This window comes from Epinephelus moara, chromosome 6 (assembly GCF_006386435.1).
Source record: "Epinephelus moara isolate mb chromosome 6, YSFRI_EMoa_1.0, whole genome shotgun sequence".
Taxonomy (NCBI): Eukaryota; Metazoa; Chordata; class Actinopteri; order Perciformes; family Serranidae; genus Epinephelus; species Epinephelus moara.
Window position 1 is genome coordinate 23367791 of NC_065511.1, and position 17921 is coordinate 23385711.

The following is a 17921-nucleotide window of genomic DNA, read 5'->3' on the forward strand; positions in this document are numbered from 1 at the left end:
ATTTTTCATTTTATAATCATCAGTTCAAGAGAAATACTTGTAAAATATGAGGATGAGTGACCTCTGTGATAATCTGTAATGTGTATTTTAAATATTGAGTTTCCACCCTCCCTTGGATGAAAAAACATGAAACTCAAACAATGATTCACATCCTCGTGGGCCATTAGTAAAATGGACTGATGCCAAAACATACTCAATTATGCCTGATCTTTGGGTGCACAGCAAACAATAAAATCGTAAACCTATCAACATAAAACAAGTAGTGACACTCATAAAGAAAGTAGATTTAGAAGTTCAAAATTTTCCAGTACATCAGTTAGTATTAAGTCATATGAGTTTACTTTTCACCAGCTTTTAGCAGCCTCAAAGACTTAATGCTACGAGGAACAGTTGCAAAAGCATCCTAGCATCCTACCCAAAAGTTTTATGAATTAACAACCAAAAATGTTTTTATTAAGTTATTGGTAAATATTGTGTTTCCTATTCACAAAAAAAGTAACCAGCATTTCTGGCACATATTAAAGAAAGTCCGATATAGAGGATTAAGCCACAATATTTATAATTTGCAATATTAATTACAAGACACAAGTGCCCTGTTTGCTCGTTTGGACGGATCTGTAAGGTACTTCCGCTATGGTCTCATTAACATTCTAGCTTTACACGCGAACAAGGCTTTTATTTTGAAAGTTTTTCGTCTACCGGAAGTTCTGCTTCTGCCTTGACTACCATGACACCGGTGGGGTGAGCAGGCAGAAAGACACGCCGAGGGAACTTTTTAGAACTGCAGGTGAATAATCAACGTAAAATATATTTTCTTTAAAGCAAATTGACTACGTAGAGAATTCGTTATTTAACGTTAGGAGTTAGCAGGCCGTTGTCACTACCTAAAATGACGGTAGCACAGAGCTCAAACTTCTGCATCATTTCCAAGTTGCATTTGTCATCACTCCACGTTAACTTAGTCGTATTTTCGTTTGTTAATGTCATAATGCGAAATCGTTTAAATTCGTTAGACACGTTGAGTCTTGACCGTTAACGTTAAACAAATTGATGTGTGAACGTTAAACAGACTCGCTAATGGTAGCCGCCGCCTGCCGTTATCACGCAGCCCGTGATTTCCACAGATGTCTGCCATGAACCACTGTGATGTGGACAACAAGAATTTTCCACCTGTTTTCCAAAGTTGCTTTTGTCACTCACAATTAAGGTAGAAAAAGCTTTAGAAACGGTTTACAAAAAGTTGAGTTCGCAGTTTTTCATGTATGTGAAGTTAGCTGACAGTTAAGCTAATGTGGCCAATTTAAATTGTTTGGTGAATTGCTCACGTTAGCTGTTGTGCTACAGTCAGTCTGGGACATTCCTGCTCACTGCTAAATGTCTCCCTAGATTCAATGAAATAGCCTAGCTTAACAAAACTGTCAAATTATGTAGGATAATTCTGATCTAGCTAATTAATTGACATACTTTTAATACAGTAAAATACATGCCTGTCTGCTATGAATTGGGAAAGATCAGTTGAAGCCTAAATAGTAAGCCCTGTGCATTTCTCTTGACTTTTTTTTTTTTTTTAGTAAAAGAGCTGCATCATTTGACATAAAGCTTGTGGCTGTGACCCACTACAGCAGGGGTGTCCAAACTTTTTGAATGGGGGCCTAGATTAAATAATGTGAACATACCTGGGGGCCAGCTGCTTCTCACATTGTATAGGTTATTAAAAAAAAATCACATAAAATTGAGACAAACCCAAATGTTTCATCTTACAGTGATGAAGCATTCAACTTTCCATCGCTCCTGAAAGCAGCAGCCTTTATGCCTTTTTGGGGGCTGCATATAGTACATTTTGAAAGACAAGCCGTGGGCTGTGGTTTGCTCCCGGGCCTGACTCTGCACATGCCTTCACTATAGAATCCCTAATGATTTGCAAACCTCACTTTCAGACTTTCAAACTTTACTTTACATTACTAATGCAGCATTATCAGTATAAATGTGATGCACAAGCCTTGTAGAGTGATGAAGATTTAAACCTTTGAACCTTACTGACACCAGAATGGAGGTATCAAGGAGAAGGGTCCTCCAAAAGCATCTGGAGCCTGCCAGACCCCTGCGCCGCTTCATCCATGTTGACAGTGGTAAGCAGTCTGCACCAGTCGGTCAGACGTCATGCATCAAATGTACTGTGTTCATGTGTATTGGCATGCTCATATGAGAATTTTACCACTTAATTTAGAGCCCCAAAAAAATGCTGCAACATGTGCGCAGGCCCTGATGGCGGAAGAAGATCAAGAGGTAAGAAACCTTAAGGAGGACAACATTTTATGATCACAACTTAAAATTATTTCCAACCTTACAAAACTAAAACTGCAAATCATGTTTGAGACCTTGAAACCAGACAATGGGCCTCATGCATGAAGCGACAAACGTCCTCTTATTTTTGTTTTTATCCATAATTTGTTCTTGTTTTGTAAGTACCTGTTATTTTTTTCAAGGAAATTCGTAGGTGTGGTCGAGAGCACTGTTACCAAGATAAGAAAAAAAAACATATTTTTCACAGTCCACAAATTGTTTGTTCTATGCAAGGAAACTTAAGTTTTAACATAAAATGCTGAAAATGACTGGATTTTAAATTTGTGGCTTCGCCTACAATTTATAATCAAGTGGGATTCATCATTCAGCACATCTGGGTAAGAGTACTAAGTTTTCTCTTAGAAAATTAAGCGAATGTCTCTACTTGAGGCCCAGTGTCTGGCATTTTTTGCTTTATAATGATCATGCTAAACAATTATATGGATTATCAAAGTTGTTGTCAAGTCATTTTTTCCAGTACAGCTCTTCATCCACTGAAATAATTTTGAATAAACCTTTTGCCTGTTGTGCAGCTGATTTAGATGACATTAGGTTTTCTAAAAAAGTTTTCTAATGTTGCGCTTGATAGACCAATATTGGCATAGAGCAGTTCTACAAGATTGTCAACCTCGCCAAACAGAAAGAAGGTAAGACACAAAGTGTTTTTTAATGGCTATTGACATGTATGCATCGATGCTCTTCTAGATCTGGACACTTTTCTTATCATGCTTATGTGTTTACTTTAAACAGGGAGGTTATTTTCTCCAAAATTGTTACTTTACAGTACTGCATTGTCAGAATAACAACCTAATTCTGTCTTCCTTTTGATGTGCCTGATTCGAACTCTTGCCATGTCGATTTTAACATAAATATGTATTTTCACAGGCAGAATCTCTTACTCAAGAGATTTTTTAATTGGTCTGGCAAGTTGTCCCGAGTCCAGGAAGAAGCCGGAGTTCTTGCCGGAGCACCCCATAGTCTTAACGGAGGCAGTAAGTTGGGTATTTTTAATTTAACGGTGCTATCCTTTCTAAATGGTCAAAATAATTACTGTGCTGTTTGGATTGAATTATGTTTGTACACTGTCTCAACAGAGAGAGCTTGGGCACCTAAAGCTTCATGAAATGAGGAACAATGGGGAAATGGGAGACACGTGAGTTTAATTTTATAATGTGAACTCAGTGTGACTATCAAACATTTTTGATACTCCAGCAAATTAGACAATCTAGATAACGACTTGAATGTATATCACTGTTAAAAGGCTAATCAGTATTTCACCAAACTACGGTCTTTTTTAAACCTATATTAACCCTGACACATTACTGGTTGAGTGTGATAATAACATTAAGTCACAAGCATGAACAGTATAAAATATAATTTGTCAATATTTTTTCTGTTTTTAGGAAGGCGGAATGGCTTCACTCATCTTAAGAAATTTGCACAGGTGTTTATCACCCCAAAGAGTGTATCTGGTGTTTTCTTTTCTTATTGCTTTTCTTGGTGAATCTAATTGAATTTTGCATGTTTGTTATTTTGAATGAGACTGACAACGGTTTGGAGTGAAGTTGCTCAAAGCTAAAATACGAAACAACACTTAATTTGCTTATGTATGAGTATTGCATTTCTGCTTGTTTTCTGCTGTGTAATATTTTGGCTATTTACAGTTTGTAAAAATATTTTAAATATAAGATATTAATGGCTATATGTCAGCTGTGCTGGTAATGTTTCGTTTGAAGAAACCGGGAAAAAAAAGTAATTTCATGCAGACTCAATCAAAGTCAGAAAACTTGACGGTGATCAAAATGATGTTTGTCATCAGCTGTATGAGCTGAGAGTAGATCAGCGCTGTGATTTAACGTGTCTTACTAAACATGTTAACTTCACTTATAAAGGACAGTCTGGCTCAACAGTTTTGTGTGTTGTGTATTCTTTCATGCATTTAATTAAAACTTAAAGCTGCAATAATCAATATTATAATAGTATTATCAAATGGCTGTGTGTAATGTGGAAGACATTGCTCAACAAAATGTAACACAGCTCTGCAGTGCTACTCAGTTCTATGGAGTATTTTAGGTGCTTTAAGCTGGTTGTTCTGGTTTTCTGGTCAGCTACTCTTATCATCCTTATTTCCAGCCTCAGCTACCAGCTGTTTTTAAGCTCTAATAAACCCATTGTACGCTACCTGCCGACCACCTAATGAGAGTAGCTGGTGAAAATTTTTCCTGAGGGGTTGGTGAAGACCAAAACAGCTTAACTCAGAATAATATTATGCTTAAATCCATACGGCAGATATTAACACATGTACAAATCAACGTTAGAACGCATGTTGGTTAGATTGTTGGAAGTATGAGTAGACAACTGTTTGCTAACACACTGACAACCAATGCATCTTTAATCGTACAACATCAAACCTTGTATTCTACTTTTTATATATACCGATATGCCCTCTCTAAACAAGAACAAGTAAATATCTCCAAGATGTTTCACATGATACTCAAAATCATCACTACATACATGATTAAGCTTTTCCTTTCTTTCATCTTCTATATGCAGCGAGGAAGATAAATAATCTACACTGCAGATATTTCAAAATGGGAACACTGTAATGGACTGAGGATACCTAGTATCAGGCAAACTGACTCAACTCAATTTTTTAGTCATTAAAGACCAAGCAAAGTATAGGGGTTTCACTGGCCTTGCGAAAAAAAATCAATACTTAATGAATTAAGGCAGTGGTTCCCAACTGGTCCAGCCACGGGATCCAATTTTTTTCTTCGTCATTAGTTCAAGGTCCACACAGTTTAATAGATTCAGCATCATACCTGTGTTTTGTTGAGATGCTGTCTCTGTCAAGTAGCCGCCTCTGTGCCAGAAATTCACTCTACTTAAAAATAAAGTGTGTTTCTTACAAATTTGACACGTTTACAAGTCACGTGTGGTCCATTCAGAATGGACCCACGATCCACAAGTTGGGAACCACTGCTTTAAGGTGTATATTTTATCAACGTTTTACACACCATTGTTCAAAAGCACTTGAATTCATATGGCTGGTATTCTAAACTCGCTTTGCCCGGGGCCACTTCTACAAATGCAAGGAGGCAGGGGCCAGTCAGTGAACCAACATTTATAATTAATATATTAAAAAAAAAACCCACAAACCTCTGTCAGGGGCTCTGGGTGATCCTCCCCTGGCACTTTATTTTGATCATCTGTATTTTGATGCATTTTTATGCACTGTGGCACTTAAATTACATTCAAAGTACAAAACAAAAGAAAAAATCCCTGTGCATGTAATAATAAGGGAGCACAGTCTAATGGATTAATTCAGGAGCAAACCTGGGCTATCATTTTAATGGGTTTGATTTTAATTTTTATTTATTTAACCCATGGATATTTAATCAGGTTAGTCCCAATGAGATCGTGGCCAAAGCAGCACCACCCAGAAAGTTACAGCCAAACAACCACACAGTAAAACACATAAAATATACACAGTAACATGTACAAATATTAGAACACCTACACACAATGACAACACCCAACTGAATCATTCAACCTTGTACTTATGAGAGCTTTAAAATCAGGTAGAGACCAATTCATGTAGTTTTTAATCTTTATGAAGGTTATTCCAAGTGAGAGGAGCAGAGCACAGCTCAGTCCGTACGCCAGGAACAGACCGCAAAACTAAATCTTTAGATCTCACACTATAGATCTCTGTTCAATCAAAGTACAAATGCCAGAGGGAGGGCTTTATAAAAGCAAATAGTGACTGAGCCTATGGAAGGTCAAAGAAGGCCAGTCAGCCCTGGAATAAAGCTGCAGAGATGAATGAGGGCTTTACAGTTTGATATGCAGCATCTACCATGTGCAAACTATGCGCAGATGCATTCATGTACAGCAAATCATAATCCAGAGCAGTGAAAACATAGCAGCAACCAGTCTTTTAAGCAGATATGTGGAGGTTATCACCACTGTCACAACCATAATGACACCATTAAATGCAGTTGCTGGGAATCACTGGGCAACAGAGGGATTTTCCTATGCTGACACCAATGAACGTGGTAACTGCACGTCCGCTGTTTGGTCCCTGATGTACGTGACAGAGAGAGGGAAGCTACATCCCATGAGTCGGCTAGTTATGTTGTGATGCTAGTGACGTGTGGACGTTACGTCACTGGGGGCAGGAGTCTCACTTTCCGGTGCCGACGTCAGATGTGCAGAGAGCGGTTTTAATATATCAGAAACACAGGAACCGGCTGTCGAGGAGCAACACACCAAAGGTAAATACCTGTCTTGTGTTTGTGTTGTTTTGTTTTCTGTCTTTGTTTGTCCTGTTGGCTTATCTGGAAGGTAAAGAGCGAACTGTTTCGTTTTGACCGCTGTGAGCGACAAAGCGCGGTGTGCGTGAACGTAACGCTACACGGTTTGACCAAATGTGTCTTAATTAAGTTTGAGGTGAGGATAATTGCTCACCACGTTTAAGGTTTACGCTTAACATCACACCTCCAGTTTGTAAGGTGTTTGTAGAGGTTGGTTTTATTCACGGTCACTTCTGGTTTTTGCTACCAGGAAGATGAATCCAAAGGACGACAAGCGGACGGCGTCATGCAGCAGGTGAGAAATACCACCATCCTAAGTTAATGTTTAAAAGTTTGCTTTAAATCTTGTCTCTATGTGGACACATTTGATGATTAAACTTTACCGCAGGGTATGATGTGAGGTTGGTTCCGGTGAAAGGAAACTTCTGGGTGTGACAGGATACAGGGACAGTCATCCTGCAGACAGTGTGAGGCCACCTCACCTTAAAGGGTCATTTCATTCAAAACACATTTTCTCACTCTTTTATGTATGGATATCTACACTCAGTTGCCAGTTAGCTAAAACTAACAACTAACACCTTACAAAAGCTGATCATAATAACCCACATGAAGGATTTATCACAAGACTGTTATATTTGACTGCATTAGTTTAAGATGGTATACTTGATAAAGTGACGACTGATTAAATCGGTGGCAATGAAACAATACTTGGTATAATAGAATCTCTGTTGACAGTTTTCATGTGGACCATTTCTTGTTGGTAGAAAATAGTATTGAGGTAAACTTTACTGTAGCCCTTTTTAGATAGGAATTGTGCAAATTTGCAGGAAAGCCCAATCAGTCTTTTTTCAGCATTGGCAGTATAAAACGTGACGTAATCAGTGACGTTAGAGGGAAGCCGCGGCTAGTCAGTCCTTCGGGGATTCTCTCGTAAGTCTGCCCGTTCTTCACCGTCCCTGTCATCTGACGGTTGAAGGCGCGCAATTCCTTGTCTTCCCAGTTGTTCATCTTTACAGTGTCTGCCAGGTTTGCGTTTCCCTCTTGCTACTAGCTGCTCGCTAATTCCTGCTATCAGCTGTTTCCTGTTAGTCTACCGCCAGTGGGTCGCACGTGCAGCGTCATCAACAGCTCCTCCCAGAAGTCTTCAACAGCCCCTCCCGTTACGGAAGGCCGCCTTGGTCTGTTTAAACTAAAAGGGCTCCGCCAATATGACTACCCTATGGGGCAGAAAATTGGGCACCTCGGATCAACTCGCCAATCCGGCTCTGTGTGTCTAAACGCTCGCAGCTTGCCGGCAAAACGGCCCAACATTCGCGGAAAATCTGGCAGTGTAAAAGGGGCTTCTGAGGCAGAGGTGTGGTCACGAGTCACATGACTTGGACTCAAGTCAGACTTGAGTCACAAATTTGATGACTTTAGACTCCACAAAATCAAAAATGACTCGCAACTCCACTGGGACTTTAACACCAATAACTAATTACTTCCCAGGTAGCCAAAATGACCTGGCCCAGAATCGGCCTAAACTCGGAATGCCCGATGAAATTTGCTGGGCCAGGTCCAGTTGCCTGACTCGGCTGAGGCTCGGTATGAATGACGCCCCTGATTCCGGCTGCCGACACTGCCATCACTGGGCTGTTAACAGAAATCACCTGGCCCGACATTGGCCCCAACTCAGCATGCCGGATGAAATTAGCCAGGCCGCATCCGGTTGCCTGACTGAGCTGAGACTCTGTATAAATGACACCCCAGAATCAGGTCAAATCAGCTGGCCCGGATGGCTGCAGACTACTGACTTTAAAATACTTGATACCTTCCCTGAGCTCTAATATTAAAAAGTATATCATAAACAATGTGCGCCACGAATCAATTCAGTTCAATTTATTCCCTGAATTAACTAAAGTTAACACTTTAATTCCCAGCAAGTCAGCGCTCAGTTCTCTAGATCCATTGTGTTTGTACCAGTTTGACTGCATCCAATCAAGTTGTTGGAGAGAACCATGAAGAACTATCGTGACTGAAGGCTGGTTGGAAAAAATGATACCACAGATAATTTCAATTTCGTACAAAATCTACACGGTGGTGAATGAGAAAATGGATTGCAGTATGTGGGTCAAAAATTACAGACAAAGATAAATCAATTCTATTCTTTACCTTTATTTGTTTAGCTTTGTTTCCCTTGTTCTTAGCTGTTTTGATGATTTCTGTGTAAGAACACTGAGAGCAATGCAAAAACTGGAGTCAAATTCCTTACCTGGCATGGAGATGCCGCTGTCTTAGATGTATTCAGCCATTCAGTGACGTGACACAAAATGGCAATTAAGTCCGATTATCAGACTAGAACTGACCCTTTGAAATCTCTTATTCCACCCACAGCACTGTTTTTGTGCACAACCCTTACCTGGATGGACTGAAAGATGACATCCTCTACCACTTTGGTTTAGGAACCGGAACTCATGACCTACCAGCGATGTTTGGTGATGTCAAAGTAATGGTTTTTGTTACAGTCATTTGTGGAAAATAATTACCTGCACAGTCATCTTTGTTCTGCTTTTATTAAAGTTTTTTGTGTGATTTCTTTCAGTTTGTGTGTGTCGGGGGCAGTCCTTGGAGAATGAAAGCATTCACTGAGTACATTGCTGCTGAGCTCGGTATGGAAGACCCGAAATCAGAGTACCCAAACATCTGTGCTGGAACAGACCGCTATGCTATGTACAAAGTCGGCCCTGTTCTGTCAGTCAGTGTATGTAAAATCTATCATTACACTTTTGTATTCTGTAAACAATTGTTACGGTAAAAAATAGTAGTGTGCTAAAAAACTACATAGATGTGAAAAGTGTGTGTGACATGTCGGTGCTTTATTTTGCAGCATGGGATGGGCATACCATCTATTGCCATAATGCTGCATGAGCTAATAAAGCTCCTCCATCACGCACATTGCACAGATGTTACAATTGTACGCATTGGGACATCAGGTGGAATAGGTAAGCTTCATATTTACCAATAGTTTTTTGTTGCCTGAATGCCTGATAATACATGTGATTATTCATGCGTTGCATTATCAAACCATAAATACTGCTAACACTCTATAAGGATGCTACTTTCCTTTTGAATCTGTCAGTGAACAAACTGAACTATTGTAAGATGACTTGAATTGCTCTACCTGTGTTAAATGTCAAATGTGCTTGCCATGAGATGGGTTAGTAGGGCCATACAGTGGATGATATTTGAGCAGGTGATATTGCCTACAGACACCTTTTCTTAGTTTGACCACTAGAGGGAGCTAAAAGCCACTCAGGTTTTAGAGCAGCCCCCTTGCTTGGACCAAGCCTATCTGCAAACTCAGCCTTACTTGTCATCTCAACTACACACCGGTAAAGTTCTGTGTCAGCATCTTACTTATGATGCTGTCACAGTAAAGAAAAAATGCTCTGGCCCTAGAGAAGGCCACTGTGGGTTCTTCGTCAGGCTTGGAAAGGGAGGGGGGTGAGGAAAGGGGTATGCAGTTGGTTCCTCACTGCTAGATGCCACGAAATCCAACACACTGGTCCCTTGAATACTGTCTTTATTTGTCAAGTGTGTTGATTTAACATAAATAATAATAATTAAAAAAACGTTTTAATTGAAGCTCTCTTTTTGTTCAGACTAGATATCACTGTCTCACTCACCTTTGTTGGTTTCCAGGGCTTGAGCCTGGCACAGTTGTTGTCACCAAGCAGTCCATGGATGCCACCTTCCAGCCCAAGTTTGAGCAGGTGATCCTGGGAAAAACGGTGGTGCGCAATACTGATCTGGACCAAAGCCTGGCTGAGGAGCTGCTGCAGTGCGGCAAGGAGCTGAACCAGTTTAAGACAGTGATTGGCAACACCATGTGTACACTGGATTTCTATGAAGGTATGATTTTGAAAACAAACCGATGCGTTCATCATATTTTAACTAATATACACAGTCAGTAGGCACTTTTGTCCTTCAGCCCAGTTAAAGATAAACATGGATTTCTGTAAGCATCTTGATTTTGGGTCATTTTGGGGTTTTGTTTGCTATTAAAAAACTCAAGTCTTGGGTTTCAGAATATGACACAAAATGAATGCCATGATGACATGGTGATTAATGGTATGATGACAAATTCTTTCAGAATATTAAAACCTCTTAAAACCAATGGCGACCGATTTGAGTTCGATCTAAGCTGCTTCACATCACGCATCAAAATATAATGTTTAATGTTGACATATTTGTCAATATGGACATGTTACACATCAATAGCTCAGTTAGATTCTTCACAATTCAATCATTCAGTTCACCACAGCACAATTCACTCAGGTTTAGTGGCATTGTAAACAAGAGAGGCGATAAAAAAGTGCCTTTAAAGAGGTCCTAAAGTCCGAATAAGTGTCCAGACCATGATTAATATATTCCCTTAGTCCGCAAAAGGGTCGTCCAATCAAAAGAAGTTCAGAGGGCCAGTGGGCTCTGAAAGTCATGGCTCGATGATAATCCCTATGTAATGGGATGTAGTTTGGTTAATATTTTGAGTAGAAAGCTAAGAATATCCTCTTTCCATCAGTTTCTGGGTCTGGACCTGGGTTGAAATGGATGTCAGGTTAACAAGGGGGGCTCATTTTGGTCATTTTGTAAACAAAGGGGGATGGCATCACCCCTCAATGTGCCTACTATGCACAGTACCTCAGTTGTAATGTTCATCTTTAACCATTTCTTCTGTCTTTCTGCTCTGTCTGATCAATCACTCAGGACAAGCTCGTTTGGATGGAGCTTTCTGCTCCTACACTGAGGAGGACAAAAAGGACTACCTCAAAAAAGCCAGTGAAGCAGGAATCTGCAATATTGAAATGGAGTCATCAGTTTTTGCTGCTATGTGCAAGCTGAGCGGTCTACGAGGTAAGAAAATATAACACCATCATTATATCATAGTTGACCAATTTTTCAGCATCTCGAAACAGACACTTGTCTTCACACCTCGTTGAGTTTCTAACATTTATTTGTGTCTTTGTACAGCGGCTGTGGTTTGTGTGACATTACTGGATCGGCTGAAGGGGGATCAGCTCAGCAGCTCTCATGAAGTTCTTCACAGTTATCAACAACGTCCTCAGATTCTGGTCGGCTCCTACATCAAGAAGCAGCTAAAGGGCAAAGCAGTACGTAGCTAGGTGCAGCAGTGGTTTGCAAGCACACATGAAGTCCTGGGTATCTTCTCCTGAAAACATGGTGCTATGCAATAACTCAGCTTTAAACATTTTTATATGTTCTTTCCTGCTCACAAATAGCCATACCTTTAAATAGGTTTAGATTAAACTTTAAGATTATGCACTGAGTTTTATTCATTGACACTGTCCTCATACACTTTCATGCACTATTTAACTGTTGTTTCATCATGTATTTATCTTAAATACAATTTAAATGAGTCTTAAATGTTATGTAGAAGCCTATGGCCATATATTTTTTATTTAAGGCTGCCTCTGTTTTTATATGACGTATGATATAAAGTTCCTTTGCCATAAAACCTGAATCACAACTTGACTTCTGGTAAGTCTGTGTGTACAACGGTGCTGTAACAAAATCAGTTAGTTTAAATGTTTCATGAAAACCAAAAGAGAGACACTAATATTGATAAATTTGTCTTTATGGTTATATAGGTTGTTGCCAAATATGTATCATCTGAGATATATTTTATGCTGAATTTATGTTGTTTTTCTTACATTAGGCTTCTGTAATGCTCCAATGAATGTTTTAAAACTAATAAATCATAGTGAGATCATGTTGGAATATTGATATCACTTTGTTAATGTCTTCACATTAGCTAGCCATAGAAAATGGCATTTTTTAACTGCTGTTATGTTTAAAATGTTAATTCAAACTAGCACAGTCAGTCCACGATTGTTGTACTTCATTCAAAGTAGGCCTGTTTTTATTTTTTGGAAATCATTCATTGTGCCTGTAACTCAGCGGGAACTGCTGCCCCAACAGGAGATAGGCAGTAGAATGTAGAATGTAGAAAATGGAGAGGTGAATGAATTATAAATTACAGAATGAAGCAGTAATGTAGCCTGTGAGATGTGCTGCAACACAGATGAGTTAGTCAACATAAAGTGTCTTCGTATGGAGTCGGGCTCCCTTGAGCTTTCAGAACAGCGTCAGTGCTCGGTGCCAAGTCTGTCAAACTCTGATGGAGGGATGAACACCAATGCTCCACAAGATATTCCCTCATTTTTATATAAACAACTTTTTATTCCGTTAGATAATCTCATTGAGATCAGGATCTTTTTCTTGCAAGAGACAAATATACCTGTGTTCAAATATAAATGACTTGTTAGTCTCGCCACCAGACAATCAGAGATCACTGGCTTCTTCTGATTTAGTTAAGCAAAGTGTCTAAAGACTGACTTGTGAGTCTAATGACTTGTTTACATTTTTGAGGGCTTAACCCTTTCATGCATGAATTATTAGGACCTCAGTCAAGATTTGTTTGAGTGTTTTATTCCTCTTTATGCATAAGTAAATTATGTAGTGCATTATTTTAAACATGCACTTTTCAAAGAGTTTTTCACATGTCCACTGGGTTGGACAGCATGTGTTTAAGTTCTTAAATGTTCTTTCAGTTGGGTTTTCAATATACTGATCAATTTCATCTCTTTTTGCTGTTTTGCTCGATAAAATATTTTTGTTATGACCATTGATTTCCTGAGGAGGGCGTATCAAAATTATGAAGAAAAAAGTTATCTGAAAAACTAGAGCCCTCCGCAGAATTTAGCCCATCCCACCTTTGAATTCTGCTACACTTTAATCTCCAGCTTTAGCTCTATATGGTCACTCAGGATGCTCACAACCACTTTGCATGTATGAAGACCCGGTCTGTTTGCTGACTCTGCACCTGAAGCAGCATCACCTCACACCTGAGGATACATCAGCCATGGCCAAAAGAGCAAGCGTGTTCAGACTGGAAATGTTAATCTCGATGCATAGGTGGATGGAGTGATGGGTTTATGACAGATCCTGTATCCTGTGGTTTTCTCTGTTGTCATCAGTGCGTGTGGTAATGTGGTAAAATCTGCTGTTTTGTAACGCAGATACATGACTGGGAGAAGTTAGACCTTACATCCCATGATGCTTGGGATGGTTGTGACTTGCTGGACGTCATGTCACTGTGGGCTGGAGGGTTTGACGTCAGGTGTTTAGAAACGGATGAGTCACAAACAGGAACCTTCAGTCGAGCAACAACATACCAGGACTAAACAACTGTGTGGAGTTTGTGTTGTAGTTTTCTGACTTGTTTTGCTGATCACAAAGGTAAAGATTGTCTATTGGGTATTTTTAATTTAAAAATTTCAAACTTTTAAATTTATGTCTAGAGTTTTGTATTAATACATTTACATTTATGGTTTTGCTCTCAGTCATATAATAATATTGTCTCCTTTTTTTTCCAGTAAGATGAATCCAAAGGACGCGTCATGCAGCAGGTGAGAAGTTCCACTATCCCAAATTAATATTTAAAAGTTGTTTAAAAGCTTCTCAATGTGTTGACACTCTATGACTCAGGATATGCTGTAAGGTACATTAGGAAACTTCTGAGTGTGACAGGACAGGAATGTGGCTATACCAGTCATTTATGCTGCCCTATTTAATTTCACTGCCCAGCATACCCATAGAAAATGTTGGTCCTGTGTGAGTAATTACCTTTAATGGTCCAAATTCAATCACAATAAACATTTAAATGTCATTACTCCATTTGAACATTGTTAACAATGAACAGTAAATCAAAGAGGCAGACAGTGTTTACATCTTCTTAAAGGGTCATTTCATTTAAACCCATTTTCTTACTTTGATAAATGTGTGTATGTACACTCGGACTCGGTTGCCAGTTTCTGAAGTCAGAGATCTCCTGAAACATGTGAACATAAGACTGATTTGTGGGCGTGCACTACGATACTTTGCTGATCAATGAAAGGGGTGTCCTCCATCCTCCATCATATCATTTAAAAGTCACCTGACTGTAATCAGATCCCCGCGATATGGAAATCTACTGTAATTCCCGTGCCTAAGAACACCATCCCTGAGCGACTCAGTGGTTTAAGACCAGTCGTGCATGAAGATCTTTGAGATTGTTATTAAGAACATGCTGATGGAAAAATTGATCCACTGCAGTTTGCTTATCAGGCAGACAAAGGTGTGGAGGACGCCAAGCTTTTTAAACTCAACAACCTATTTAAGCACTCGGAAAAGCCACAGGCCCACACTAGGCTTTTATTTGCAGACTTTTCATCAGCATTCAACATAATGCAGCCTCATCTCTGTCTTGAGAAGTTGATACTTGTTCTTTAATCTGCCCCACCAGCTTGTATTATGGATATTGGACTTCTTAACTAACAGAGAGCAGAGGGTTTCTGTAAATAGCTGTCTCTCAGACTCTCTAGCTTTGTCCACTGGCACACCACAGGGATGTGTTCTTTACCTTTACTTTAGTATGTACACTAATGAATGCAGGAGCACCCAGGAGGGAAGCTACTTGGTCAAAGTCTTGGACGATACCGCATTGCTGTCCCTTCTCCGTGGATCAGAAACAGACCATGGGAAAGCTCTTTTGGATTTTATCTCTTGGTGTGGCAATATTTTCTTGGACTTAAATGTATCTAAAACTAAGGAGCTGAAAATTGATTTTAGACGTACCAAAAGAGATGCAGCCAAGAAAGCATTATTCACAATGAAACTGTGGAATCTGCTGGTTTATCTGCTGGTTTCACAGCCTCGCATTGAAAGACAGAAACAGTCTAAATGGCATTGTTAAAGGCTGCTTTAAGATCACAGGTGTGACACAACAGGACTTGACCGGTTTTTGGCTACTTCTGGACATGTTCTCATAGGCGAATTTTCTCTATTGTCGTTACACTTTACCTGCTTATAAAACTAACCAGTATTCAGCCCTGAGGGGAACCCGCACCACAAACAACATCCTCCAGTATGTCCATACAGTTGAATGGTAGTCTTTCTCAAACAATCTTTACAAAAACTGAACATTACAACTCACATGAAGGATTTATTGCAGCACTGTGGTGTTAGACTGTACCAGGAGTACTGCATAAACTGATAATTGTTAACATCAATGGCAATGACACACAAACTTCCCAATGGTTTTAATCTGGGCCCCTTTTTTTAATTAGTTGAAAATAGTCCTGATGACAACTTTTAACACTGAAGTCAGTGCAGACCCATCACACCCTGCCAACACATTCTCATCCCAACTCATCAAATACAGCTACTTTGTCAGTGGACCTAAATGTCATATATGACGTGCTAGGTAGCCTCTTGTGTTGGTTTTGGATGTTCACAGACGGTGTCTCAGTTGACATTCGTTACATGCACTGTGTCTTTTCAAAATATATTTCCGCTTTCACAGGAAGTATACAGTTTCTGCTCATTGTGTGCATACGTCTTTTTCAAAATAAAATTGCTACGCAAGTAAAACACTTCATTTTTTTTACCTTTATTTCCTTAAGGTTAGGCAACAAAGTCCCTGGTTAGGTTCAAACAAAATATCATAGTTTAGCTTCAAATAAGTACAGTTCCTATGAACGTTATGTGACACAGGTCATGTGACATAGCATGCTACACATGCTAGCACACTATGTTGTTAAAATAAATCTACTGACTTTTGGTTACACGTGGAAAATGAACAGTAGGCTTGGGGATGAAAGTCAAGCCTGTAGGGGCGATACTTAACATGTTGTAGGTGAGAACGGGCTGACCCTGCACAACCTGTTCCAACAGGCTCAACCAGAAACATCAACAGTTTTGTTACCACAGACCGTCACCAAAACATCCTTTTACTTCCATTATAGACTAGGCTATGTTTTTACAGCTAAAATGCACACTGTTTTTAACACATACATATCATGCACTGTCACTGTACATAAATTCTACTTATTTGCATCTCTGTATCACACAATCAAGTGAGAAAATATGTATTTCAGATTTGGTTGAATTGATGTTACATGGAGTAGCCCACATCTCAGATTTATTCAGCCATTTAATGAATGAAGTAAAACAGAATGGCAACTGAGTCTGATTATCAGACTAGAACTGACCCTCTGCAATCTCTTATTCCTCCTCTAGTTATGTGCACAACCCTTACCTGGGTGGACTGAAAGATGACAACCTCTACCACTTTGCTTTAGGAACAGGAACTCACGACCTACCAGCGATGTTTGGTGACGTCAAAGTAACTATTCTTATAACATGAAAAAACACACACCTTCATAACGATCTTTATTCTGCTCTTATGTATGTATGTTTTTGTATGTGTGTGTGTGATTTCTTTCAGTTTGTGTGTGTCGGGGGCAGTCCTCGCAGAATGAAAGCATTCACTGAGTACATTGCTGCTGAGCTCGGTATGGAAGACCCGAAATCAGAGTACCCAAACATCTGTGCTGGAACAGACCGCTATGCTATGTACAAAGTTGGCCCTGTTCTGTCTGTCAGTGTATGTAACACCTATCATGACATTTTTGTATATTGTAAACAGGTGCTAAGTTATAAAATAGTAGTAATCTTAATAATCTGTGTACTTAGTAAACTTCTATTACAAAACTACATAGATGTGAAAAGTGTGTGTGACATGTCGGTGCTTTATTTTGCAGCATGGGATGGGCATGCCATCTATTGCCATAATGCTGCATGAGCTAATAAAGCTCCTCCATCACGCACATTGCACAGATGTTACAGTTATACGCGTTGGGACATCAGGTGGAATAGGTAAGCTTAATATTTACCAATATCTTTTGTTGCCTGAATGCCTGATAATACATGTGATTATTCATGTGTTGCATTATCAAACCATAAATACTGCTAACACTCTATAAGGATGCTAGTTTCCTTTTGAATCTGTCAATGAACCTATGTAAGAGAAAATTACTTGACTTGGATTCCCTGTGTTGTCCAATGTGCTTGTCATAGTGGATGATATTTGAGCACCTTTTCTTAGTTTGACCACTAGAGAGAGCTAAAAGTCCCTTAGGTTTTAGAGCACTTTCATCTAATATGGCTTTTTACAATTAGTTGCTGTTTGCCCATGATGCTATTTTTCCAGATTTCTGAATATGAAATCTTTCTTTTGATGTTTTTAATTTGAAAATATACACAATGCGTATGTGATTTAATACAGTCTATACCAGTTCAGTGTGTTTTAACCTATATGAAAAGTACTTTTTAATTGAAGCTGTACATTCAGACTAGAAATGATTGTTTATCTCACTCGCC

The 17921-nt window shown here is 39.3% G+C and overlaps 2 protein-coding genes across 5 annotated transcripts in view; both read left to right on the forward strand.

Moving 5' to 3' along the window:
- Positions 1-687: 687 nt before the first annotated feature.
- Positions 688-4249, forward strand: gra (granulito). Its single transcript, XM_050046552.1, has 7 exons — positions 688-787; positions 2047-2129; positions 2228-2286; positions 2933-2990; positions 3229-3335; positions 3438-3496; positions 3747-4249. The coding sequence occupies exons 2-7, from the start codon at positions 2048-2050 to the stop codon at positions 3772-3774; spliced, it is 393 nt and encodes a 130-aa protein (XP_049902509.1). The 5' UTR covers positions 688-787; position 2047; the 3' UTR covers positions 3775-4249.
- Positions 4250-6482: 2233 nt separating this feature from the next.
- upp1 (uridine phosphorylase 1) overlaps positions 6483-17921 on the forward strand; it is a 15266-nt gene continuing 3827 nt past the window's right edge. The window contains exons 1-8 of one of the 4 annotated variants that reach the window (XM_050046973.1): positions 6501-6620; positions 6910-6954; positions 9033-9144; positions 9241-9399; positions 9526-9640; positions 10341-10550; positions 11406-11552; positions 11670-12443. In XM_050046973.1, coding sequence (XP_049902930.1) covers positions 6914-6954; positions 9033-9144; positions 9241-9399; positions 9526-9640; positions 10341-10550; positions 11406-11552; positions 11670-11821 — 936 coding nt within the window. In that variant the 5' untranslated portion in view covers positions 6501-6620; positions 6910-6913 and the 3' untranslated portion in view covers positions 11822-12443. Of the gene's footprint in view, positions 6621-6909; positions 6955-9032; positions 9145-9240; positions 9400-9525; positions 9641-10340; positions 10551-11405; positions 11553-11669; positions 12444-13761; positions 13959-14095; positions 14129-16778; positions 16885-16986; positions 17146-17302; positions 17418-17921 lie in introns of those variants that run through there. The other 3 variants (XM_050046976.1, XM_050046975.1, XM_050046977.1) reach the window with 3 other exon arrangements.